Source organism: Emydura macquarii, unplaced genomic scaffold, assembly GCF_026122565.2.
Source record: "Emydura macquarii macquarii isolate MOO-44397 ecotype Brisbane River unplaced genomic scaffold, CSIRO-AGI_Emac_v2 contig_476, whole genome shotgun sequence".
In the NCBI taxonomy this organism is placed as follows: Eukaryota; Metazoa; Chordata; order Testudines; family Chelidae; genus Emydura; species Emydura macquarii.
Genome location: NW_027130613.1, coordinates 673,922 through 699,309, shown reverse-complemented (window position 1 = coordinate 699,309; position 25,388 = coordinate 673,922). Strand labels below are relative to the sequence as shown.

The 25,388-nt window shown below is 43.1% G+C and overlaps 1 protein-coding gene across 4 annotated transcripts in view; it reads left to right on the top strand.

Moving 5' to 3' along the window:
* The window catches only part of APP (amyloid beta precursor protein), a 386,748-nt gene that overhangs the window by 62,115 nt on the left and 299,245 nt on the right, over positions 1–25,388 (top strand). For all 4 annotated transcript variants that reach the window (XM_067538217.1, XM_067538219.1, XM_067538215.1 and 1 more), the window contains exon 2: positions 21,028–21,195. In XM_067538217.1, coding sequence (XP_067394318.1) covers positions 21,028–21,195 — 168 coding nt within the window. The remainder of the gene's footprint in view (positions 1–21,027; positions 21,196–25,388) is intronic.

Below are 25,388 nucleotides of genomic sequence, written 5' to 3'. Positions count from 1 at the left end.
CAGCCAGCCCTGTCAACCGCGGGACCAAGATCAAGGCTCCTGCCTGACTGCACCAAGATGGCTAAGGGACAGTGGCCAACCCAATGATCCTTTTGGAATCCCTGGGGCTTCCTTGTGGCCTCAGGGCCCTTTTCACTCCATTCATCGGGGAAACAGTCTGCAGCCCCAGCACCCTTGGCTGAGAGTCTCAGCCCAGTCTCGGAGGTAGAGTCAGATCCGCTGGAGGGGACATCTACAGCAGGTCCACAGCAGCCAGGGGAGATGCCACCACCCCCTGTGCAGGGCCACTCATCTTCCTCCTCCCCGGACGAGGTGGTCATTGCAGGGTCATCAGTCCCCGTGAATGACTTCTCTGCCCCTCCCCCCCGAGCTCCTCAAAATGATCGCCTTGAACTTGGGCCTAGTGGTGGAGGAGCTCCAAGAAACATCGGACAACCTCTTCGATATGCTGGCAACTGCAGTGCCGGCCTGGGTTGCCCTGCCAGTCCATGAAGGGGTTCTCAAGGTGGTTAAGACCTTGTGGCAAACGCCTTCTTCTTTGCCACCAACTTCTAAAAGGGTGGAGAAGAAGTTCTATGTCCCTGCTAAAAGGCTCGAGTACTTGTTCACGCACCCTTCTCCAAGGTCCCTGGTAGTGGTGACGGCCAATGAGAGGGATAGACAGGCAACCTGGCACGACTCCCAGAAACAAAGACAGCAAGAAACTTGATCTGGGAGAAAAAATTATTCTATGGTGAGCCTGCAATTCCGGATTGCTAATGAGCAGATCCTGTTAAGGGAGGTATAACTATAACCTTTGGGACTCCCTGAGGCACTTTGGTGAGACCCTGCCCCAGGAGCAGGCACCGGACTTTACCGCCCTCCTGTAGGAGGGCAAGGCAGCGGCCAGGGCTGCCTTGCAGTCGGCGTCAGATACAGCTGACTCAGCTGCAAGATTGATGGCCTCCGCAATTTCCGTGTGCCAGTGCTCATGGTTGCAGTCATCTAGTCTCTCCCAGGAGGTGCAGCAATCCATCCAGGATCTACCATTCGATGGCACTGCATTCTTCTTGGAGCAGACCGACACCAAGCTCCACTGATTTAAAGGACTCAAGGGCCACCTAGTGCTTGTTGGGCCTTTGTACGCTGCAGGCCTTGAGGAGGCAGTCCTGCTCGCAGCAGCAGCAGCCGAGGTACCAGGCCCAGCATTTCAGGACCTATCGGAAAAGGGACAGAGACGGAAGTTTTTGGTGCCGCAGATCAGGCCCACCTTCTTCTGTGGCCAATCAGGTGACCCACTCCTGGCGCTCTTGTGGCCAGCGCCAATTATTTTGATGGTGCGCCTGAGGACAGCCTTCCAGTCTCACACCAGGATCCTCCTTCCCTGCCATTTCGGAACTGGCTTACTCCTTTTCTCCCAGGATGGACCTGTATAACTTCAGACGTTGGATTCTAGGGACCATTGCGGTGGGCTATATCCTGCAGTTTTCTTCCCCCCCTTCCGCATACCCACTCATACTCATCCCTCTTCAGGGATCCCTCTTACGAGCAACAACTTATGCAAGAGGTGGAGAACCTTCTCGCACTGGGAGCTGTGGAGGAGATTCCGGCGGACAGGAGATGAAGAGGTTTTATTCCCGCTACTTCCTTATTCCCAAGGCAAAAGGGGGCCTCAGACCTATCTTGGATCTGTGGAGGTTAAACAGGTCCATCAAAAAAATTTAAGTTCAGCGTTGTCTCTCTAACCTCTATCATCTCCTCCTTGGATCCGGGATACTGGTGTGCTGCCCTCGACCTGAAGGACACATATTTTCATATCTCGATATTCCCTGGACACAGGCGCTTCCTCTGGTATGTGGTGGGAGGTTCCATTACCAGTTTATGGCCCTACGCTTTGGCCTGTCCTCTGACCCAAGGGTCTTTACAAAGTGCATAGTGGTGGTGGCGGCCACGTATCTCAGGCACCGAGGGGTTCAGATTTTCCCTTATCTAGATGACTGGCTCATCAGGGGCAGGTCACGAGCACAGGTACAAGCCAGTTTGGACTTAGTTTGGACCACTTGTCATTGGCTGGGTCTGCTGTTGAACAAACAAAAATCCACACTGACTCCAGCACAGAGAATAGAGTTCATTAGGGCTGTCTTTGATTCTACGTAGACCAGGGTGTTCCTGCCACAGGATCGATTTGAAACCATGTCGAACCTGATCAGGGGCCTGCGAGCCTCTCACCGTACAACGGCATGGACTTGCCTGCAGTTGCTGGGGCATATGGCAGCAAGTACCTACGTGCTGTGTTATGCATGTCTGAGACTCAGGTGGCTCCAGCTGTGACTGTCCTCGGCATACGCCCCGAGCAGACACCACTTAAACAGAGTGGTCACGGTGCCAGCATGAGTCCTAACCTCCCTGGGATGGTGGTTAGACCCCCGGTCAGTGATGGAAGGGATTCCCTTTGCCGACCTAGCCCCCTCGGTGACTCTTATGTCGGTCTTGGAGTGGGGGCGCACATCAGCTTGGGTCACAGCACGCAGGGGACCTGGTCAAGGAAGGACCAGGGGGCTGTACATAAATACCAGCGAGCTCAGGGCGATCCGCCTGGCATCCAAAGTATTCCTTCCTTTCTTGAGAGGCAAGGTGGTCCAAGTTCTGATGGAGAACACCGCCGCAATGTATTAGATCAACAGGCAGGGCGGGGCCCGCTCCCCAGCCCTCTGCCAGGAAGCAGTGAGCCTATGGAACCTAGTGATAGGGCATGATATTCACCTGGTTGCTTCACACTACCCTGGTATCAGGAACACCACAATGGACCGCCTCATCAGGACGTTCATATCTTGCCACAAGTAGTATCTCTACCCGTCGGTAGCCGATATGGTTTTCCGGAGGTGGGGGTTTCCTCAAGTGGATCTCTTCACTTCCAAGATTAACAGGAAATGCCTTCAGTTTTGCTCCATTTGAGGGCTAGATGATGGAGTACTGTCAGATGCCTTTCTGCTCGCATGGTCGGGGAGGTTTCGGTATGCTTTTCCTCCAATTCCATTGGTTCACAGCATCCTGTTAAAAATCCAAATGAGACAAGGCGAATGTCATTCTTATAGCAACCACATGGCCAAGGCAGCACTTGTTCATGATACTCCTGGAGCTGTCATTGGCCCCACCCACCCCCCCATCCCTCCCAGAGCTGCTGCGTTGGCACAACCTGCTTTCCCAGGACCGGGGACACCTTCTTCACCAGGACCTGGAGTCCCTGCACCTGACGGCGTGGAAACTGAGTGGCTGAGCCTAGAGGAATGGGCTTGCTCATCTCAGGTGCAGGCTATACTAATGGGTAGCAGGAAACCAGGGTGTCATATTTAGCCAAGTGGAAGAGATTCACTTGCTGGGCCACAGCCCAGGCGGTCACGCCTCACCAAGAATCAGTCCAGATGGTGTTGGATTACCTGTTGCACCTTAAGTTCCAGGGCCTAGCCACTGCCTTGTTGAAGGTGCATCTGGCTGTAATATCAGCCTTCCATCTGCCCATTCAAGGGAAGTCAGTCTTCTCTCAAGCCATGGCAGTTAGGTTCCTAAAGGGTACAGAGAGACTTTACCCCCAGGCTAGGGACCCGTTACCCCCCCCAGGACCTGAATGTAGTCCTTTCCAGACTCACGGAGGCACCATTTGAGCCTTTGGTTACCTGCTTCCTATTCTTGCTCTCATGGAAGGTAGCCTTCCTAGTGGCCATCACCTCGGCTATCGGAGGGTATCTGAGATTAGGACACTTTCCTCAGAGCTGCCTTACATGATCTTTTATAAGGACATGGTTCAGCTGAGGCTTCACCTGGCCTTTCTCCCCAAGGTAGTGTCACAATTCCGTGCCAGTCAGGACATCTTCCTGCCTGTATTCTTCCTGAAGCTGCATGGCCCAGAGGAAGAACGGAGGTGGCACACGCTGGACGTGTGCAGAGCCCTGGCTTTTTACATTGAGAGGACGATACAGTTTCTTAAGTCCACGCAGCTGTTTGTGGCAGTGGCTGACAGGACGAAGGGCTTAGCTGTTCCTTCACAGCGTATCTCTTCTTGGATAACCTCCTGCATTAGGCTCTGCTACAAGCAGGCGAAGGTTCTACTTCCGGAAAATGTCACCACTCACTCTACTAGAGCTCAGGCCTCTTCTGAGGCATTCATGGTCCAAGTGCCTATTCAGGACATCTGCAAAGCCGTTACATGGTCGCCAGTGCATACCTTTACATCCCACTATGCCATTGTTCAGCAGGCAAGGGATGACGCCAGCTTCGGCAGGGCGGTGCTGCAGTCAGCTCATCCGTGAACTCCCAACCCGCCTCCAAGGTACTGCTTGTGAGTCACCTAGAAGGAAATGGACATGAGCAAGCTCTCGAAGAAAAGACGGTTACTTACCTTGTAACTGTTGTTCTTTGAGACGTGTTGCTCCTGTCCATTCTATGACTTGTCCCCTGTTCCTGCTGTCGGAGTTGACCGCAAGAAGGAACTGATGGGGCTTAGGGCCAGTGGCGCCTAATATATCGTGGCAGGTGCACAGGACTCCAGGGAGTGCTGAAGCTGGCCCTATGGGTACTGCTATGGGGGAAAAAATTCTGGTAACCATGCATGGGGGTGCTCACGCACCTACAATGGAATGGAGATGAATTCCTTCTATGGGATTTCTGTAGGAGGAATTCCTCCTGTGGGATTTCTGAAGCCTATGGAAAGCGAGAACTCCCCAGTGAGTCTTATGCATTGGGCCCCTCACCCCACAAGCGTAAGGCTCATTTGTTTTTCCTCCTTTGAAAAAGTATAGAGTACCTCATCATTGGCCTCTCCTGACCTCTGACAAGCCTTAAAAGACTTGTTAGGATCTGAAGACCCTAATTTGTGTTGTATGGGGGTCTGTTGAGCCTATTTTGACTGAACAAGGTAGGAGGACTGAGACTTGCTAGTAGGTGGGTGGATTTAGAAAGCCCCCAAAGGCCTATAGTGGAGGTCCAACAACTTCCTCCACATTGTAGAAAAGGCTCTTGGAGCTGCCAGCATTTCTGTTACTGTTGTCTAACCCTACTCGGAGTGTGTCTGAATGGTATGATGGTAAAAATGCTGCTGGCAGCTTCTGACACTCTGTCTACACTAGTACTCTGACCATTGCCACGACTGCTGGAGCGGAACAGGTGGTAGCAACAGCATGGACTTCTTTTCCCCCCCTCTCCCAAATAACCTAGTGTAAAATACGTGTGGCTTTTTGTGGAAAACGCAGCTTTAATTCTTAATTTCTGATGTCTAAGTCTGTTCTTGAGGGGTGATGTTCACTTCAATCAAAGGAATCTGCCTGAATGTTTAACTTCACCTTAAAAAAATGTGTCCCTGTATTGGAAAATGGTCCCTTTTTCTCAGGGATGCCACCTATCATAGGCCTATCCTTGCATACACCTTGCTTTTGTGGCTTATTCAATATTAGTCACACAATTCATGACTGTAACTTGGCTCCTTGAAGTGAAGACATCTGTGACACAAGAAAATCGTTAACAAGAGTATAGCTATGGTAGCAGATGCTCCTGTTTCATATTCAGTGTAACAAATTCCTGCCCAGCTTTACGGTAATTGTGTTCCATCTCTGAAAACCACACCTTATTCTTTGTTTTTTGTCAGCTAGTGTCTTTAAGCCATAAACTTCCTCAGGACTGGAATTTGTATTTGTTAGGCTCACTTTTTTCCTGTTGCACAGCCTCTTGTATACCTAAAGCATTACAGACATTTTTGTAACTGAAAATCACATTTACAGCAACATTTATCACATAGATAATCACATTTACAGCAACTATTTTGACTAAAATAATGTTTTAAAATACAAAAAATTTAGATAATTCCAAAGACTATTTGTATACAAAACCAAATCAGATTTTTTTGGACAAAAATTAAGTCATTTTAGGAAAATTGAGATTTGAAATTGGGTAGATATTGCTTCTTGTATGGCCTAACAGATATGGCTTTAGTAAGAGAAAAACACGTACATTTGTACTTTACTTTAGTCTGCCTGTTGCGTGTGAAAATGATGATGATGATGATTCTGTAGCACAGAAGATTGTAATGGACAAGCCACTAATCACAACTGCTTTAATGCTAGTGACACACTTTTTTACCAGCTTAATGTGTTCTGTGCATGGACAACACTCTAAATGATTGTAATCAATAAAAATCAGTTTTGTCTGCGTCTCTGTCGGCTGGCTAAGGCTTCCCATCAGTACAGAGTTTGAGGTGGATACCGTAGACCACACATTTCAAATTTTAAGGAACCATTTTACCAGTTCTTGTTTCATACTAGCTTCAATTTCAAAGCCCAATCCAAAGCCCACAGAAGTTAATGGAAAGATTCCCATTGACTTTGATAGGCTTTGGATCAGGTCCCTTGACAGCAAAACAGTACTTGACGTTTTTCTGCCTTGGTCCCCAAAACCCACAAACTCTTTTGCTTGTATTTTGGTGAGGTCATTGATGTAACCTTGCCTAAAGGAGATCCCCAGACGGAGGTGAGGCGGCAGAGGGAAGATACTTGTCTCTTTACCTTAGTGAAGGGGTAGTCAATAGGTGTACTGTAGGCCAAATCCAAACTGCAAAATTGTTTTATTTACTTATTATTATCGTTATTGTTACTGGAATGTGAAAAATTGTTCCTCTGGAGTCTGGACCTTGACTATACCTTGACCAAGAAATTTGGATCTTGACGAAAAATAATTGACTACCTCTGCCCTAGCGCATAGTCCCATTTGCCCCCCATCCATCCTCCTTGACAGAGATTTCTGCTGGAAAAGTGTCATACTGTGTAGTTTCTGGAGGACAAGATGTTCTATCCCAGCCTCACTGGAAATGCCTTTGGGCTTGTGGTGTCTGGGGAGTAAGATTTTCAAGATGTGATAGCCTGGAGTTTCTCCCTTTCCACCACATTTGCACAGTCTTGTAGGGCAAAAAGTGGAAGTCTTGACCTTTTACCATTGGGCGTAAGGGGCTGGCTCAGAGCAGTTAACTTAAGGAAAGGTAAGTTTATGGCTGAATTGCCTCAGCAGGAAGGAACTAAATAGGGAAATTGATTAAAAACCACAGGCATCCTAGTTAATGTGTTAGAGGTTCTGACTTGTGAACTCTTATGAATGAAGAGGTAGGTGAGACACTGAATGTTGTTTTTGTTTTTTCTGGAAGCAGTTGCTATGCTGAATAAATGATCTGACCTAAATTTTAAGGTGAGATATTTGCATGCAGTCAGTTATTAATTCAGAATTCAGCATACTTAGCACATTTCATTTAATAGGCATGTGAGAGAGAAAGCATGAAGACAGACTGCATACAGGATGTTAACTAGAAGGAAGTGAGAGAAACTTGGGTTTTTGATTGACCTTACTAAACAGGAATAATGTGGAATTGAAAGCTGGTGCGCTAGATATTTATTTGTCAGTGGGGATTTAACTTGCTCTGTGGCCTCAATTTCCTCCCATCTTAAATCAAACAGTAGTATAGAACACAGTGGAGACAATATTTTTACCAATCTGTTAGAATTAGTGATTCTAATTTTATTTAAATTGAAAAGCTCTTTGGTGCTCACATTACAGTTAGCTTTAATTGGTAATGAGTAAGACCCTACTTGAATCGTGGGTTGATTGTAAAATAATTGTGATTCTGTTGCAGACAAGACGTGGAAAGTCACAGAAAAGTAATAATATACTTTTGTTATTTGCAGTAATTTGGAAAAGCTTGACAGCAGGAGTCCCTGCTACTGGCCACCAGAGGCTGATGGTGGGAGCTCCCACTGTCAAAATTGTGGTGGAAGCTTAATATTACGGGATCTACGATTTACGCAATATCATAAATTAAGTAGGGCTTTAGTAATGAGGTATGCTATTTTACTCCAGTGCAATAGAATCTGATTTAAAGCATCACGTTTAATTTGAAGTCTTCAGAATTTTCTTGAATTCAGCAGTAGGGGATCAGCAGGAAGGGTAATAGAGAAGTATCTTGGTGGCAGGTTTTCATTTGATATTGTAATGTATATGTGCTGCTTATTGTATATTTAAAGCACAAAGAAAACCATAGTGTCAAAAGAAGTAAATGTAAACAAAGGAAAAAGTTCTCTCTCTAAAGATACTAATGCTAATTAAAATAAATGAATAGGTACTTTGGAGCCAAGTATCTATAATGAATAGGTTGTTTCATTAAATTCAATTTTTCTTACTTTTCAGTGCATTTTGTAGCAGTCAAATCCCTGAAGGAAACTGCAAACTGAAATGTGTCTCGAACATAGTGCAGCGAATAGCATGATTCAGCAGCCACTGTCATTTTACATGGCTGACAATCGGCATCCCCTTTCACTCAGTTTGAACTAGGATGAGCTGCAGCTCATCCATGTCTTTCCATTTTTTAAAGTTCCAGTTCCCCTAAAAATCTTGCCAAGGAATGCCAGCAGAGAGATGTGAGGAGTTTATATGTTTTTAATGTTAGAATAAAATACCTAGTTTTTTTTTTTAAAAGAAAAAATAGGAAAAAAAATCACAATCGTGAGGTTAAAAAAAAGTTGTGATTAATTGCAGTTTTAGTTGCACTGTTAAACAACAATAGAATACCAATTTAAATGTATTATAAATATTTCTGGATGTTTTTCCACATTTTGAAATATATTGATTTCAATTACAACACAGAATACGAAGTTTACTTGATACTATTTTTATTACAAATATTTGCACTGTAAAAAGATAAAAAGAAATAGTATTTTCAATTCACCTCATTCAAGTACTGTATTGCAATCTCCATTGTGAATGTGAAACTTACAAATGTAGACATTTTTTTTACATAACTGTACTCAGAAAACAAAATAATGTAAAACTTTAGAGCCTACAAGTCCACTCAATCCTACTTCTTCTTCAGCCAATCGTTAAGACAAATAAGTGTTTACATTTACAGGAGATAATGCTGCCCACTTTTTATTTACGTCACCTGAACGTGAGAACAAACATTTGCCTGGCATGGTTGTAGCCAGCATTGCAATGAATGTATGTGCCAGATATGCCTCTTAGTGCAATCCACAAATCAAAGTGTGATTTTTTTTTTTTTTAAAAACATTTTTACAGTGGAAATATTTGTAATAAAAAATAGTAGTATAATGTGTGTACTGTACACTTCGTATTCTGTGTTGTAGTTGAAATCAATATATTTCAAAATGTAGAAAAACATCCAGAAATATTTATAATAAATTTAAATTGGTATTCTATTGTTTAACAGTGTGACTAAAACTATGATTAATCATGACTTTTTAAAAAAAATCTAGTTAACTATTTTCTTTTCAAGGGTTTTTCCTATACCAGAAGTCCCCAAACTACAGGGGCATGTAGGAACATTCTGGGGAGGTGCGGAAGGGCCCAGGCCAGCTCCGGTGGGGAGGGAGCCCCACTCTGCCCCAAACTCTGCTCAGGACAGCCCCAGCACCTGGCCTTGGCACCCAGCCTGGCTGCACCCTCAGCTCCTAGCCACAGCCTCGCCCCTCTGGTCTCCCTGCTGCAGCCCCTTCGCCCGACCACGGCCTCAGCCCCAGCAGCCCCTCTCCCAGTATCGGCCCTGAGCGTGGCCCCACTCCCCACCCCTGCTGGGGGATTGTGGGAGCGTACGGACAGAGAGGGACTACTGTCCTACACATTCCCTGCCTATACTTCCTTTTTGGCCCTTTCCTTGTTGGCCTCCTGCTCTTGACAGAGCACTGACTCAGTCTGCTCTCCCTTTGATCACAGGCAGCTCTTATGCTCCAGCATGCCTTGTTTATCAGGGCTGGTCAACGCTACAGACTTTTGTTGACAAAAATCAGCTTTTGGGGACGAAACAGCGGTGGTGCACACACTGCAATGCTCCCCTCCCTTCCCCCTCTCCCCCCCCGCCAACAAAATGCCGCTGCTTTGGCGACAAAATAAAACTACCGCGACAAGAGATGTAAAGATTTTTGCAGCAGAATTTGAATGACAAAGCATCAGTGCAGACGCTGTGTGCCATAACTGGGCCTCAGGAGCTATCCCACAATTTCCACCCTGATCGCTCTGCTCACTGTTTTGAACTCTGCTGAGCTGCCCTGCATTCCAGCTACATAGGCAGGTGCCCCTCCCCTTTCAAAGCCCCAGGAAGTTTTGAAATTGCTCAGCTTGGAGAACTCACACAGCTACTGCCCAGCTGAGCAAGCTGGCTCCCGGCAGCAAACTGGCCTCCTCATGGACTGCAAGGGAGTGGGTGGATCATTCTCCTGGGTCTATGGGGAGGCAAGGCTGTGGGAGAACTCTGGGGGAATCAATCCTGCTCTCCTGCGGCAGGCAGCGCAGGCTGCTGCTGGGAGAGGAAGGGGTAGAGACTCCTGATGTGCTGTGCAGAGGCAGGGGCTGATGTCGAGGTATCCCCCATCCCCCACTGGTGTATAGGTCTCTGGGACAGGGGGACACTAGCTGTCTGTGCACCAGCTTCTGCCTCAGGATTGGTTGCTTCTAGGTGCTGTCTGAATTTAACGAGACAGTGTGTGGACACACACACCCTGTCACTTATGAAAGAGTTAAGAGTCTAAAGGAAATAAAATAGTTGTAGTAATAGAAAAGGAATTCATGGCTCCAATATTAGGAAATAAGTTTAGGGAAACAATGGGTTAACCCTCTGCTAAAGAAAGGGAGTCTGTCTTTCTTTCACCCTCTGATAAAGAAGGGGAGTTTTTCTCTCAAGGGGGAAGCACTTATCTAGTCATAAATTCTGGCTTCAGGTATTTCACCAGACAGGGGTAAAAGGGAGGGAGAGTTTTCTTATCTGATAATGTCAGCACAAGAATTCCATTAGAGAAAGGACAAGAGGTAAAGCAGAAAGGCGCATGCTTAAAAAGGTAATAGAATATTAGCACACACCTTGCATAGAAAATTCGCTTATTAGCATGAACATGGATCTATATGTTGTATGTGGAAGAAAATGTATGTAATAGGCGGTCGGGAAAGTTGTAAACCTTTTATTACCCAGCCAATGGGGAACGAAGGGAGGGATTTTCTCGGCCGGGATAGGGAATATAAACTGTTAAACAAAGAAAGGGGGGTGCGCTCCTTTCAGAATAGATTTTTGTTCTGGAGTTGTGCCCAGCTTTGCAAACCTGTTAAAGAAATAAAACTAGTTTGTTTACTCTTTACCCACTTATATCCGATGTTCTTTATTAAACCTTTTTAGTCCTAAGTGGACAAATTGAAAAGGTATTATTTACACTTACTCTCTCTCTCTCACTTGTGCGCGCACACGCTTCTGTGGGCTTCTCTGGTTTGTGTTCAGCAATGGCAGTTTAGCAGGTAAGGTAGCTGAAAAAGCGGCTGTCAATCAAGTAGGATGCCCATGGAACGATGTGACTCAGAAACTGTCATCATGTGATGCTGTGCCTGCCCCATGAGGCATTGCAAACCCTTCCCAAAGCACACTGCGGTGCAGTTGCACAGTAGGATAGCTCCCTGTGTCCGTGCAAGAGCTGGTAGTGTGAATGCACTCCTCTGACACAAGGAGCACAGTGAGGACATGCAACAGTGGTTTAATTACAGCATTGGCTGTGTGTATGCCGGCATAACTTGTGTTGACAAAACTCTGTGGTGTAGACAAGTTCTTAGTCAGTGACGCTTTGTCAAATGACTCTCCCTTTAACTCTCTTCACCTGATTAGATGAGCTAAGCTTGACACAGATGCAGCTGAGTCATGACCTTCTTAAACGGCCAGCTCACCCTGTGGCAGTCTCCTGTCTCCCTCTGATCGCAATTTCTCTAGTTTCTTTGTGAGTTCCTTAAAGTCGACAAAGCTGAATGAGGAGAAATCATTTAAAAGAACCTACTGAAATCTCTATTTTTCTTAAGCAGATCACAACCAATTAGAAAAACGTTGAAATACAGTAGAAGACCCAATAATCATCATGGTCTTAATAATTACAAGGAAAAAAGATTCAGCCATAGTTAGTCAATTACAGAACATGAACAATTAATTCATTAAATAAATAAAACTGAGGTTAAAGCAAAAATTAGGAAGAGGGCAAGTGAGAAATATCACTCAGATCTTTAAGAGAATCTTCTGTTCTTTGTTTTTTGTCCAAAGTAAGAAGAGGCTTCTCATTCAACATTTTTGTTCTTCATAACTACTGAACTAAACAGCATTTAACCCCTTTGAAAAGAATGCAACACTTTCCTGAATAGAGTGCTGGTATATTTGGGCAAAATTATCCTTCAAAGAACAGATCTTCTTGCACAGCTGTGTAGGCTGGGAAACATCTGGAGTTACGTGCCTTCTAATCAGGAAAGTCTGGTTTTTTTCCTTGTAGTCTACTTTAGTTAAAATTCTGTGTATCTGATTTTGAAAAGAAAGTTGATAGGATTTCACTAATTCTTGGGTATTTTTTCACAAAATGACTACTTTTTCTGGGTTGGCTTCAAACTGTTTTGGGTAAAGTAGAAATGCAAAGTGATGCTGAAGAAGTTTTGAAACATTTTTTGTTTGTTTGTTTTGTTTTGGTGTGGATTCATGAACAGTTTTGTCAAAATCAATGCAAAGCTTAACCGAGTGGCTTTCAGACAGCATGTTTAGTGTGCTGGTAACAAAACATGACTACTGGCATTCTGGCCATGCTGGCTGGAAGACAGTTATGGTTTGTGGTAACAGAAACAAGGTGATGCTATTGATTAAAAGTATATACAAATGATTTTGTAAAGAGAAGCACTCTGCACATGTGCTAGAACAGAACACAGTTGTAACAATGATAATTTACACATAAAACTAGAGAAATAGTTATCTTAATAACATTCTTACTTCTGAACACTGATTTTATAGTCCAAAACATAGGTCACTCCAGTCTCTAGTTGTGATTATGGGAGACTCAATTGGCTTGTCATTTTTCAACCTCCATGTCTCCCAAAACCTTTTTATATCCGTGCTCTCCAGAGTTTTGAAAGCTGAGCCTTCTTCAGGAAAATGAAACCAGTTGTACTCTCCTGCACTGCTGGGTGGTGGTATGGGCCTATGGATCTTAGTTTGTACACCTCTCCTTCCCACCCTACATCCCCCATCCATTAGTCTTTCATGCTCCCTAGTGAGATCTTCCTAATATGACACTCAGCACTCTTTTGTTATCTGCTTTGGGCAGTGAATAGCTGACAATGGTGATATTTAAAATACGGTTGGCATCTGAGTTAGCACCGATTGAAATCAGTGGAGCGGCTGACACTTCAGACCACTTGGTTCAGGCTTTCTGAAAACTCAGGCAGACAGTGCTTACAGTTGCTTCATGTTTTGAATGTTTTCTTTGCAACCTTAATGGCTAGAGACTGACTTTTTTTTTTTTTTTTTTTTTAGTGGGGGGGGGGGGCAGAGACTTTGGAAATTACAGTAGAACCTCAAAGATACGAACACCAGAGTTACGAACTTAGCGGTCATCCGAACACCATGTGGAATGGGAAGTAAGCAATCAGGCAACAGCGGAGGAAGGGGGGGGAAGCAAATACTGTACCTGTACTAAACTGCGCCTATATTGCATTTTTAGACATGCGGAACAGAAGCAGCCTGGGGTCTGCGCTGTTTCCTGTAAGCCAAGGGTGCTGTTTCACACCCCCTGCCGCTCCACCCCACTGGGAAGGGGAAGCTGTTTTCACCATCAGTCAGGAGAGTCAGTCTGCTACTGAACTGCTGCTGTTGCAGCCAAAATCTGGCCTGGAGCTGGAGTGGAGGAGTTACGCTCTGGAGGAATTTGAAAGGGCCACAATCTGCACTGATGCAGCCCAAGCTTTGCCTGTGGCTGCACTCCTGGATCCTGCCAGCACCTCCGGGAGTGCAAGGGGCAGGAGAGGGGGGGACGCTGGCAGCCAGTTGGCACCAACCCCCTGCCATGTGCTGCCTCTGAAGTGTAGCAAGCAGTGCACAGAGCAGGGTGAGCCCTGGGGAGAGGCGGCTGAGGGCTGGGGCTTGTAGTGCCAAGGGTGTGGGGCAGGCCTGCCCCCCTCAGTTCAGCCCAAAGCCAAGAAACAGGAATAGGACAGGGAGCTGCTTGCAAACCAGGCAGTGCTGCCAGGTGCCATCTTTGCAGAGATCTCTCCCAGCTGCAGCTGGAAGACACTGACTGCAGGGCACTGTATCATAATGTTCTGTTCAGAGTTTCGAACATTTCAGAGTTACAAACAACCTCCATTCCCGAGGTGTTTGTTTCTTTGAGGTTCTACAATAATTGAAAGGTCTTTCTGTATACTAGTCCTCCTCTCTCCCACAGCTGCTGCTCCAGACACAATCTGCTTATCAGGGAAACACTGGTTTATACCATAAAGGGGGTTGTGTAGAGTGAATATGAGTGCTATGCATAGCTACCTGTAAATTCCCCAAGAGATACTTTATAGAATTTTTGCCACTGTAAATGACAAAAGTTACAAACTAATCTGCATTTAAAGAATTTGTGTTTTTTTAAATTAGTCAGTACAGTAGCGTCTTAAAACATGTTTCCAGTCACAGAAAAATCAACACCCACCCACTGTCACTAATATTACTCCTCTTTACTCTATCTCATCTTGTAAAATACAAGCTATTGTATATGCAGCTTGTATGTTTAGATCAGTAGTAATCTTCTAGGTAGAAAAATGTGTCTCAAGGAACATAGCTAATTGTTAAGATTTTACTGAATTCTTGAAGAATTCTTAAAGATGTGAAGAAGAGTTCTGAGTAAGTTCTATAGCTTGTCTTTTTCACCAACAGAAGTTGGTCCATGGTCATCCACCTTGTCTTTCTAATAAGCTGGAACCAAGGTGGCTACAACACCACTGCAAACAAAAATTTACTATGAGTTTTAAATTGAGGAAGATCACCAAAATATTCTAGAACAAAAAAATTCTCCTATAAAATGGATGATCCATATGAAATGAAGACTAATTTTTACAAGTTTATATCATAGAAATTTTGACACAGAATGTAGAAACCAAAAGATATTTCATATCTGTATCTATTATAAAAATAATAAACATCTGTAATACCATAGGCTGGATATACTTATATGATTAACAGTAATATAAAGATTTCTGTGCGTGTGCATGTATAAAATGTAATTTGGTACCAGCAGCTTTAAATATTATGATCTTGTCGTTTAATAGAACTAGTGAGGCATTGAAATTGAGAGATCAAATCAAACCAAACCTAAATCAAATATAAATAACGTTTAGGATGCCATGTTTAGGGGAAGGAAAAAAAAAAAAAGATACTTCAGTGCTTAAAATGGGGAAAAAATCTGTATGCATCTTCTGCTTAAAAGTCTTTTAAAAAAAGTTTCCCAAATACCATCTTAAAATTAAATTGAAAACAGAAGCAGATCAATGAGAGACAGAATTATACTCAGGGTGTGTCTATACTAGAAAGATAAGTCGACCTAATATAGGCTGAAAGTTGACTTACGGCCACTGCAGTAATTACTGCAGTAGTGCATGTCCACACTACCCTGCTTGAATTGGTGGTGTGCTTCCCCATCAGGAGCATTTCCATTGATGTAAGAGGGACAGTGTGGGGAACTGAGAGCCTGGTATCTGAGCTCCACTGGTAACTCACTGCAGGGAGCCTGGGTGCCTCGCAGGCTGCCCCCACTCCCCAGTCCCTGCTGGGAGTTGCCTGGGACTTGTTGGCCCCGGGAAGCAGGGTCCAGCTGCCTTGGCTTCTCAATCCCCCTGGCCACTCCCAGCTCCTGCCGGGCAGCTTTGTCAATTTCACAGTTCAGGGAACCATGAAATTCACAAGGCTGCAGGGCTCCCAGCAAGGAGTGGGCGGGGAGCTGCCTGGGCTTCTTGACCTGGTTTCCAACCAGGACTGGGGTCCAGCTGCCCAGCTCTCCAGAGGAGTGGGGGGCAGCTAGGCTCTAGCTCCCCCAAATTCTTGTCAATTTCAGGGCTCATGCTGTGAACCTGACAAGACAGCTAATAGCTGATGTAAGGGACACAGCATCAACACTACAGCCTTTCTCCTGCCAATGTAACTTATGGCTATGTCTACACTGAGGGCAGCAAATTTGCTGCCTTCAGATCAGTCTATCCAGATCGATTGAGCAGCAGTGAAGACTCGCTCAATCAATCCAGAAGTCGATCTATTAAAACCACCTCCAATAAAAAGCATAGTGCTGTGTTGACGGGTACACATTTCCCGTTGGCGCAGCACAGTGTAGATGGCACGCTAAACACAAGTTACGAAGTTGACGGGAGTTATGCAAGCTACTCTGTATAGCTTGCGTAACTCCCATCAACTGTCGCTGAATTTCGCCTGCAGTGTACATCAGGTCAGTATCAACATAAGCCCTACGCCTCTGGTGGCAGTGGAGTTATTAGGTCGGTGTAGTAGAGCACTAACATTGGCCAGAGAAGGCTGTAGTGTATACACTGACATAATTAGGTCGAAGTAAGCTGCCTGACGTCAACCTAACTGTGTAGTGTAGACCAGCCCTGAGAGACACCTTTTCCCTCACAACCCCTTGCTCCCCATCAATTGTGCTATGGAAGTAGTCAGACTTACGGAAGCCAGCAGTAAGTCCCATTTCCCTTTTAAAGATGCAGAGGGTAGTTAGAGAATTCTGTAATAATGTGGGTTACATGTTACCTGGGTGGATTTGATTAGTAAAACTATACTCCTGTTCATGAATTCTAGTGTTTCAAGGATCACAGGTGAGTGTATCTAATGTGATGGACCTGTAACCTAAATACTGAACCAAGTATTTGTAGTTCTCCTGTGAAGCAGCTTGTGTAAAATAATCCTCCAGGTTATCAAAGAAAAATATGTTTTAGTACTTTCTTCCTAGAGATTTGATACAACTTCCTTTAATCACAGATTTTAATAGACATAAATGAGTCATTCCATAGTTGGCATGGTATATGAACTTTATTCATTTACAGAGAATCCCAGTCTTCCCAATCAACTCTTCTCAACAGCTTTCTCCTTTATTACAAATAAACAAATAAATAATTCCATCTCATATAATGTGCGTCAGGGAAATTCACCTTTACTCTAGTGCACTTATGAATCATCATGGTTTTTTTCATTTTTCTGACAAAACTAGAAATTTGATATGCATGCACATCTTTCATCTTGTGATGGGTAGGGTTATTTTTGTTGTAGTTCACTGTTTTTCTGTTTTAGCCAGTGTAAAAATTGAAGTTGGTGCCTAAAAATATAATTAAAATTATTTTTTTATCAATTTCTCTTTATTAAAGTGACTTAATCTTGAAATGTCTGTTTGCAATCTTTTTATTCTCTTTGAAACAGAAGTATGCTTTTCCCTGATTAATCAAATTACTAAAACAAGTCATGAACACATTTTGCCTTCTGCATTTTGAAGTGGCATGGCTATACTAATTAACTTTTCAGTAGAATGGTTCATGTTACTTGTTGAAGACAGCTCAATGTTACTAGTCATAAAAAATAGAGATACAGTTAACACAGACATTCTCAGTGCTACTGAACTGTTTCGATTGTAATCATGAATATTTCAGATGTATAATTTCCAAAGTTAAACTATGCTTTAACCTTAAAGAAGGATAGTAAAAAAGGGATGGATTTCTCTGTTACAGTGGTTTCTGGCTGACTAAGGGTATGCTTAGATGGAGCTGTCAGAGTGCACTAAAGGGGTGTGATATGGAAAGTACTCTAGTGTGTAGTGCTCTAATTGCCCTGTGGAGAATCTGCTGGTGCGCTCTAAACAGTATTTCGCTCATGTTGATGTACACATGTATTTTAGAGTGTGCACCAGCAGGGTCTTTTCTGGGCTTTTAGAATGCAATTTATTAGAGTGCTTTACAAATAACACCCCTCAGGTGCGCTTTGCTGTGCAGTGTAGACAAGATCTAACAAATGGTAATGAGCTTTTAAATTAACTTTTGTGTTATAAATTCTTAGATCTCATAAAACATATTTGACCATTCCAGATCTTTGATTAAGAAACGACATTACATTGAGTGGTTACCATCCATTTGCCTCCTGGTACTGTATAAACAAGCTTCCCATCTTCACTAGTAACCAGCAAGTAGGTTTATCCTTTTGAGTTTTCAGTTTGAGATGGGTGAAATTTGCAGTTACACCATGAAAGCCTTTACAGGTAGCTGTATTTCAGCCAGCCAGAAATTTCCTGTAGAACATGAATGGAATACCCTTCCCTGTAAAATAGTATCCTCTAGTCTCTTAATCCAAGATTTGCTCATCTGATTTCTCATTTTCATCCTTTTTGACATGCAATGATATTCTCTTGTGTTGAGAACTAACTTTTTTTATAAAAACCCCTTCCGATATACTTGCTCTGTGATTGAAAGTGAAATAATATGGTCAATGAGGGCCACGTGAACATTTTTTATGGGTGATACTGAGAGCAGAATTGGCTCTTTGATGTTTGGTTGTCTGCCACATTTAAAATGTCAATAGACTTGTTTGAGGAGGGTATGAAGCAAAAGCTGTGATGTGTATTCAAGGAATATCATATTCAGGGTTTGCATAATACATTTGTGTCCTTCCAAATGGCGAGTAGGAAGTCTCTAGTGAATTATTGGTGAGAAATGGCAGCAACAACAGCAGTTGGATACTAAAAAGATGCTGGCCTATTTCACCCCTGCTGTTCTGAAACAAGAGGGCTGTAGGGAATATAACCAGGTTGTCATGTCACTTTCATTTTACTGGTGCTTAAAAAAGTTTCTCCAATTGGGTGTCACCCTGGCACTTTGCTGGTAAGGGAAGATAATCTGTTAATAGGGACCTAAATAACAAGAAATTGAAGTACACAAGATACTGATCCGTTTCCGTGTTGTTCTGAAATTATTGTTCACACTGAAGGCAGCATGGTCTAGTAGCACACTGATCTGGGACTTGGGACCTCTGTTGTTTTCTCTGCCACTGGCCTGCTGGATGACCTCTCTGTGACTCAATTCCCCAATTGTAAAATGGGATTAATGATATTTAACTTCTTTGTAAAGCGCTTTGAGATCTTGTAATGAAAAGCACTATATGAGAGCTAGGTATTATTATTATTTGTTGAACGTTTGGGCCTCAGTGATGAGAATCTTGTCAATTCATCCTGCTTCTGCTTGGATTAAACTATGTGAAACAACAGGCACCAAAGTGATCTGGAGGCAGACTCAAAAATGGTAAGATGTGGAGATGATTTGAAAATATCTTCCTTCATCCTAAAGTAGAGGTTGGATCAGAATAGCTACTAAATGTAGCAGCTTAGAGGCAGGAAGGAAAAGATTACATTCGTCTGTTTTCATAACAGCTGGTTTTGGCATAGGGAGGGGGAAGGAGAGGAAATGCCTTTCCTGAAGTGAGCATGTGATGCAAGTCATGCCTTTGTAAGGGAATGAAAGTGAGCGTGAGGGCAGAGAAAACATCCATTTAGATCTGTATATGAAAAACTTGGTTGCCTGAGTCATAGCAACTGCAATATCATGAATACGAGTCAGCCCCTGAATGTGAGGGGGAAAAAAAAATCCCACCTGCCTGATTGTGCAAATGTCAGATGAGACGTGATGGGAAAGACAGTCGTGAGAGAGAGGAGGAGTGCTATGTTAGACTTCTTGCTATAGTCCCGGCCCAAGAGTTTTCATGAGAGATCTGTCTTCCATTTTAGCTTACCACTTGGTGTTTGATTAATTTTTCACCTCCTAATATTTAGAGTGTTGCTCTACACAGATGCTTAGACCATCTTTTGTGACCCATCCGTGTTCCTTGCTGGAAGGTAATACCTTCCAATGCTGATGCTTGACATCTGTTTCCAGTGTATTCTTGCCAGAGCTTGCTTTCAGTTAGCATTGTGGTTAATGTATCTGCTGATTCTTTCATTTCAAACAACAGATTTATCTACTGTTACATGGTTTCATTGCACATTCAGCATCTTAAGGGTGATTTCAGCTGTGAAGAGGTTCAATATTGAGTTACTTAAAGAGATAAAGTTCTAGAAAGAAGGATGTTTATAGAGCGTATGGCAGTCTCTGAATGCACTGTTTTATAAAGCGTTTAGATATTCTTGGGGATTCATATGGTATCTGGATGAAACAGAAACTTTCAGATCTTTAACATTTTATCTAAATATCCTATTAATATAAAATAACATTGTAACTGTAACAAAAAAGTAGTTCCAGGAAAAGTAATTTTAAAATGAGGGAATTTCTAAATAAGGCTCCACAGACCATATTTAACTGTGCCCCAGTTAATAGTTATGATATAACAACTTTATGATTTTTTGTTGTGGTTGTTGACTATATATTTATAAATCAAATCTAATAGATTCTGCTCAGTTACACATGCATGTGATTCCCTTCAGCAATTACACAGACATTGTTTAGTGGTGGTATTAATTGTTGTTAGTCATTTGTGCTCTAGTAACACCTAGATGCTTCAAGTAGGTGAGGGTGCCGTGGTACCAAGCACTGTACAGATATATTGGGCTTGCCTACATAGGATAAGAAGTGTATTTTTAAAACATGTTGGCTAACACATTTTACCTAGCACATTTTAGTTGACTTGTGTAGATAGGGTAAACTGTACTTTAGAAATGGAGGCGGGTCATGGGGTTCACCTGTACCCTATCAGCTAACACACGTTAAAAAAAACAAAACACCTTACCCTTTCTATAAAAGTGTTTAAAAATGTGAATTTCAACTAGAACTGGTTGAAAAATTTGAGGTTTTTTTATGAAAAAGAGGCCACATTTTCCATGGAAATTTTTCTCATTTTTGATCAGCTGAAGTTAAAACATGTTTGTTATCCAGCCCTTTTTTAAACTACATACCACTTTTATCCTAGTCTAGACAAGTTTATAGTGAATGTCAATCCCTGCCCCAAAGAGCTTGCAATTTAAAACCTCATGTCTTGAGTTTGTTGTGTGTTGAATTACTAAAGAGACTTTTGATCTCCCAAATCTCTCTGCATATAACCATTTACAATAGTTGCTTCCTTGCATGCGTAAGCAGAAGATATTGATTCCAGCTCATTTGAACTGTTACCACCATGGATTGAAATTTCAATAATTAATAATAGTGTTCTCTTTCCAGGTGCCTACTGATGGAAATGCTGGCTTGTTGGCAGAGCCCCAAATTGCCATGTTTTGTGGCAAACTCAATATGCATATGAATGTTCAGAATGGAAAATGGGAATCTGACCCCTCGGGGACCAAGACCTGCATTGGAACAAAAGAAGGGATCCTGCAGTATTGCCAGGAAGTAAGTTCCTAGTTTAACAGATAATTTAACATTTTTTCAGGCATGTAAATAGAATTTTTTGCCTAAAGATTGAGTCCACTAGGATCTTACTTTTCTCCCTTCCACTGCCTTGCTCTTTCACCCAGTTTAATAAGGTTCTCTCCAAAGCTGCTCCCAGCAGTGGCTGAAGAGGCTATTTGAGAGTAATGTAAAGCAGTTCCCCCTGGAGCTAATTGTGTTGTCTATGCAACGAATTAATTGTTTGCAAAGCTCTTTGGAGATTAAAAATGCTGAAGAAGTGCTATTAATTAATATTAATATCCTAGTTCCTGCTAGGCATTCTTTAAGGGATTGAGTTGTGATAACCTTAATGTCATTGGAGCACACCACAAATATACGCCAGGTCAACCCACAGCTAATGGTTTCTGTGGCACAATGAACTGTTTGAGGGTTTTTTAATGGAAAGATTGCGCTGCAAATGAGGTCACAACAAATGATATAGTGTTTGAGAGCAGAAACCTATTGTCCATTCGCTCAAGTCTGGCGAACAGATTGTGTATCTAATTTTATTTTGTCCCCATGCTGCGATAGCATGATAACCTTGCACCAGTGTGACAAGTGGAAGAGAAAATGTGGTTTTCATGCCATGAAAGAAAAGAGCACAGCTTGAGCTGCTGTTTTAGTCCCTCTGCCTTCTCATCCAGACTTCCTTTTTTAAACACCAGCCACTGTCTCCCAAAAGGAAAATATTTCAGAGCTGCTTTCTTACCCCGTAAATGTCACTCTAGTTCTTGCAAAAATCCCTCTCTAAAAAGCAGTATATTTCAGTGGTTGAATCTGTGGGCTTATTCAGTACCCTGATCCATATCTACCTTCCCCTCGGGCGTCCTTTCTACTCCTTCCAGTGATTTTTCTTGGCATGTATTTTTTAGTTTGGCTTTTGGGTCAAGTGTATAGTTCTGCAAGGTGTTTGGGTTTTGAATTTTTTTTTTCTTGCAAATATAATGCCATGACAGCAACAGGGATTTTTCACTCCCAGTGCTCTGTTTAGTACCAAAATCAGTATTAAAATGATTCATGGCATTTGTTTAGAGAATATATCTATTTATCAAGGTTTCACGAATGATTGGGCTTTGAAAAAGCATGGGCTTCATATGTGTGTTTTCAAAAGGCATCTTTTTGTCTTCTGTTGATTTTTTTGGGATTTGTATATAATCAGTTTTTGTTTATAATGAAACCATGAAATGAAATTAACAAAATGTAAGGAAACAGAGGTCAGACGATGGAACTACATCAGATATTGTCCATTGGGAGAAAAGTCCATGGAAGTATTAAGACTTAAAAAAACCCAAACAAACCAACAAAACACACAACATTTTTTAGCAAATAACTGAAATAATACAATTAGGAATTTTCAAGGCATAAATCTGCAGCGGCCTGATGTTCTAGTTACACGTACTAAAAGAGATAACTAAAAATTTAAAAAAAGAATGGAAAGTGTAAATAATAATGAAAGCAACCTGAACTTTGAAGTCCAGGGTAGCAGAATTTACAAAAGGAAATTTTAATTTAAAAACACCTAGAAGACAAAACTGAAGGGGGTGGGAGGGAAGGAAGAAACTCTCCAGAAATGCATATTTGTCATGGAGAACACAATTACACCAGACAGTGATGGATAATAAAATGTAGCCTTTGTGCTTAGTGTCTGGCCAAGGCCAGGGTAAAACTGTGTTGTTTGTTTTCAAATTCTGTGCAAAGTCACTGTATGTGTTACTTGCTACACTTCTCACATGCCTCATAAGAGGTAAATTTAAATCCAGAGTGCCCTCATCGCTGGCATTCTAGTCCCAGGGGCTAGGCAATTGGATCACAAGACCTCAGCTTTCAGGATTAGAGGGGGTCCTAGCTAGAAAATTTGCATTCTGAGAATGGGCCTAGAGACCTCAGGCCAGGGTCAGTGCCTGGACTCTGTTCAAACTCTGGAGGCTTAATTAAATATTTGGATCTTTTCACAGAAGTCTGGTGAGTGTCTAAAAGTGGGGCCTCAACTAGATCTAAGACAAGGCCATAAATTAAGCCCCAGGTGGCGGCTGCTGCTGCTGGATGTTAAGTAACACTTCATCACTTTAATTTTTAGATTCCATTTCACGTCTATGACACTGTCCTAACTTGTCTATGAGGAGCCTGGTTTGGGGTAGGGTTACCAATATTTGACCAGCCTGGCCAGTTTTTCTTATGAATTTGTAAATTGCCAGAAAAATAACTTAATCTGCTGGGCAGTTTTTTTTTTTTTTTTAATGTGGGTCTAATAACGCAAATCTTTATCACAATATATTGGAATATCTAATGTTAAAAGTTTCTGTGTCCAGCTAAAGGTGCTGCTGTGTTCCCACTTCTGCAGTTGAAGTAAGAAAATGTTATCAATCTTATCTATAAGTGTTATCTGTCTAGATACTATAAGTGCCTGTTGGGGAAGTGGGGGGTTGCAGAGTTGCCTTGTGGTTGGGGTTGCGTGCATTTACTTTGTGTGCGTGGGGTTGCTGGGTTTTTTTTTCATTTCAAAGGTGGCAACCATATTTGGGAGGATATCTTTATGATGACAAGAACTTGTATGGGAAGATTTTGATAGACCAGTAAAAGGGCCTAGGACCACTTGATAGTGTAATATTGATTATCATACTTGTTGCTTTCAGCAGCTGAAATTAGTAGGTCTTTCTGCAGGCCTGTGCAGCCTTAGCATGACTAAGCCAGGAAGGGAGGGGAGTCTCTTTCTCAACCTTTATCTGACTATACACTCCCAGCCATCAATGAAGTGTCTGGTGGACATTCTGGGATCGTGTTTTAGGAGAAAAGCAAGAAGCTTATATATGCATAAGATGAGATGTTTGTCAGGGCCTCAAGACATGCAGATTCTGCATAAACACAGCTGACTAATAAGTGATCTAAGGAAACCTCTTGAATAGCTTTTGAAACGGCTTGCCCAACAGTTTATTTCCTTGATGTGTTACTGTCTACTAAAAGGGATAAATTTTTTGGGGGGAGAGGTTTGGACTCTTCAGGGATCTCTTCTTGGACACAGTTTTGGGGTCCCCCAATGGCTGCTGGAAGACCGGTCAGTTGGAAAGCCACCGCTGTACTGCTCAAGAGCCGCATCAAATTTCGGTAATGAGGGTTGGGGTGTTTTACTATCCTGTTATGGACATGAATAAGTGCTTGAGACTAAGTAAAGCCTAGCTTTTAAGTGAGAGCACTGTACTGTTTCTACCTGTCCATCTATCGGCTGGGTGGCCAGGTCTCCATCTGATTTATTTCCTGACACCACCTCACACAAAGTAAGGTTACCAAGAGCTTTGGGTTGATAAAACCCTAGGTAACAGAATGGGCTGAATTAGAAGCTGCTGCTGACAGGCAGATTCCCTGCTACCGTGCTGAGATTATTGTTTGAGAGAGAGAGATTGTTTACATTGGCCATGATCACAGCCCTATTGCTCTGGGTGTGGTACAAATACGTAGTAAGAGGTAGTCTTTGTCTCAAGGAGCTCAATCTAAATAGGCAGGCAAAGGGATGGGTGGGGGAGGAAGTCTATAGCAGAGGCAGGAACTGAACCCAGCTCTCTTTTGTACTAAGCACTGTACCAGTCTTCCTGAGGAAGATGGTGAAGTGGCTTGCCCAGGGTGATGCAGCAGATCAGTGGCTTAGCCAAGAATAGAATCCTGGTCACCTTAGCTCCAGACGGGTGTCTTATTCACTGTCCTGTTTTACCTCATTTTCCTCCTATTCTGTTCCCAAGTCCCTCTGGCTTCAGCACTGGTAGACTGGTTAGGGAGACAGCTGGTGGTTCCCCGTGCCTCGTATGAGCATGGTGAGGGTAGGGATAATAAGTGCATGCCACTTAAAGGGGAAGCCAGGGTTTGGGCTGGCAGTTCAGAGACAGTGGAGGCGAATATAAGCCCTACCTTCTGCTAACATGGGGGCAAATTAGACTTTCCATCTGCCTATGAGAATTCACCCGCTGGCTGCTCCACCTCATTCCACTTCTTTCTTCATAAGTGGCGGACTATAATCTGCTAGTGGAGGAAGGATGAGCAGGGGGAAGGAAAAGCCTCGAGCTGACTCACTAATGCAGGTTCTGGTCATGGACAGTGTAACAGAGAGGAAGGTTTTCATACAACCCTGCTCCCTTCAGTGTTGTATACCCTTAGAGCCTCTGCAA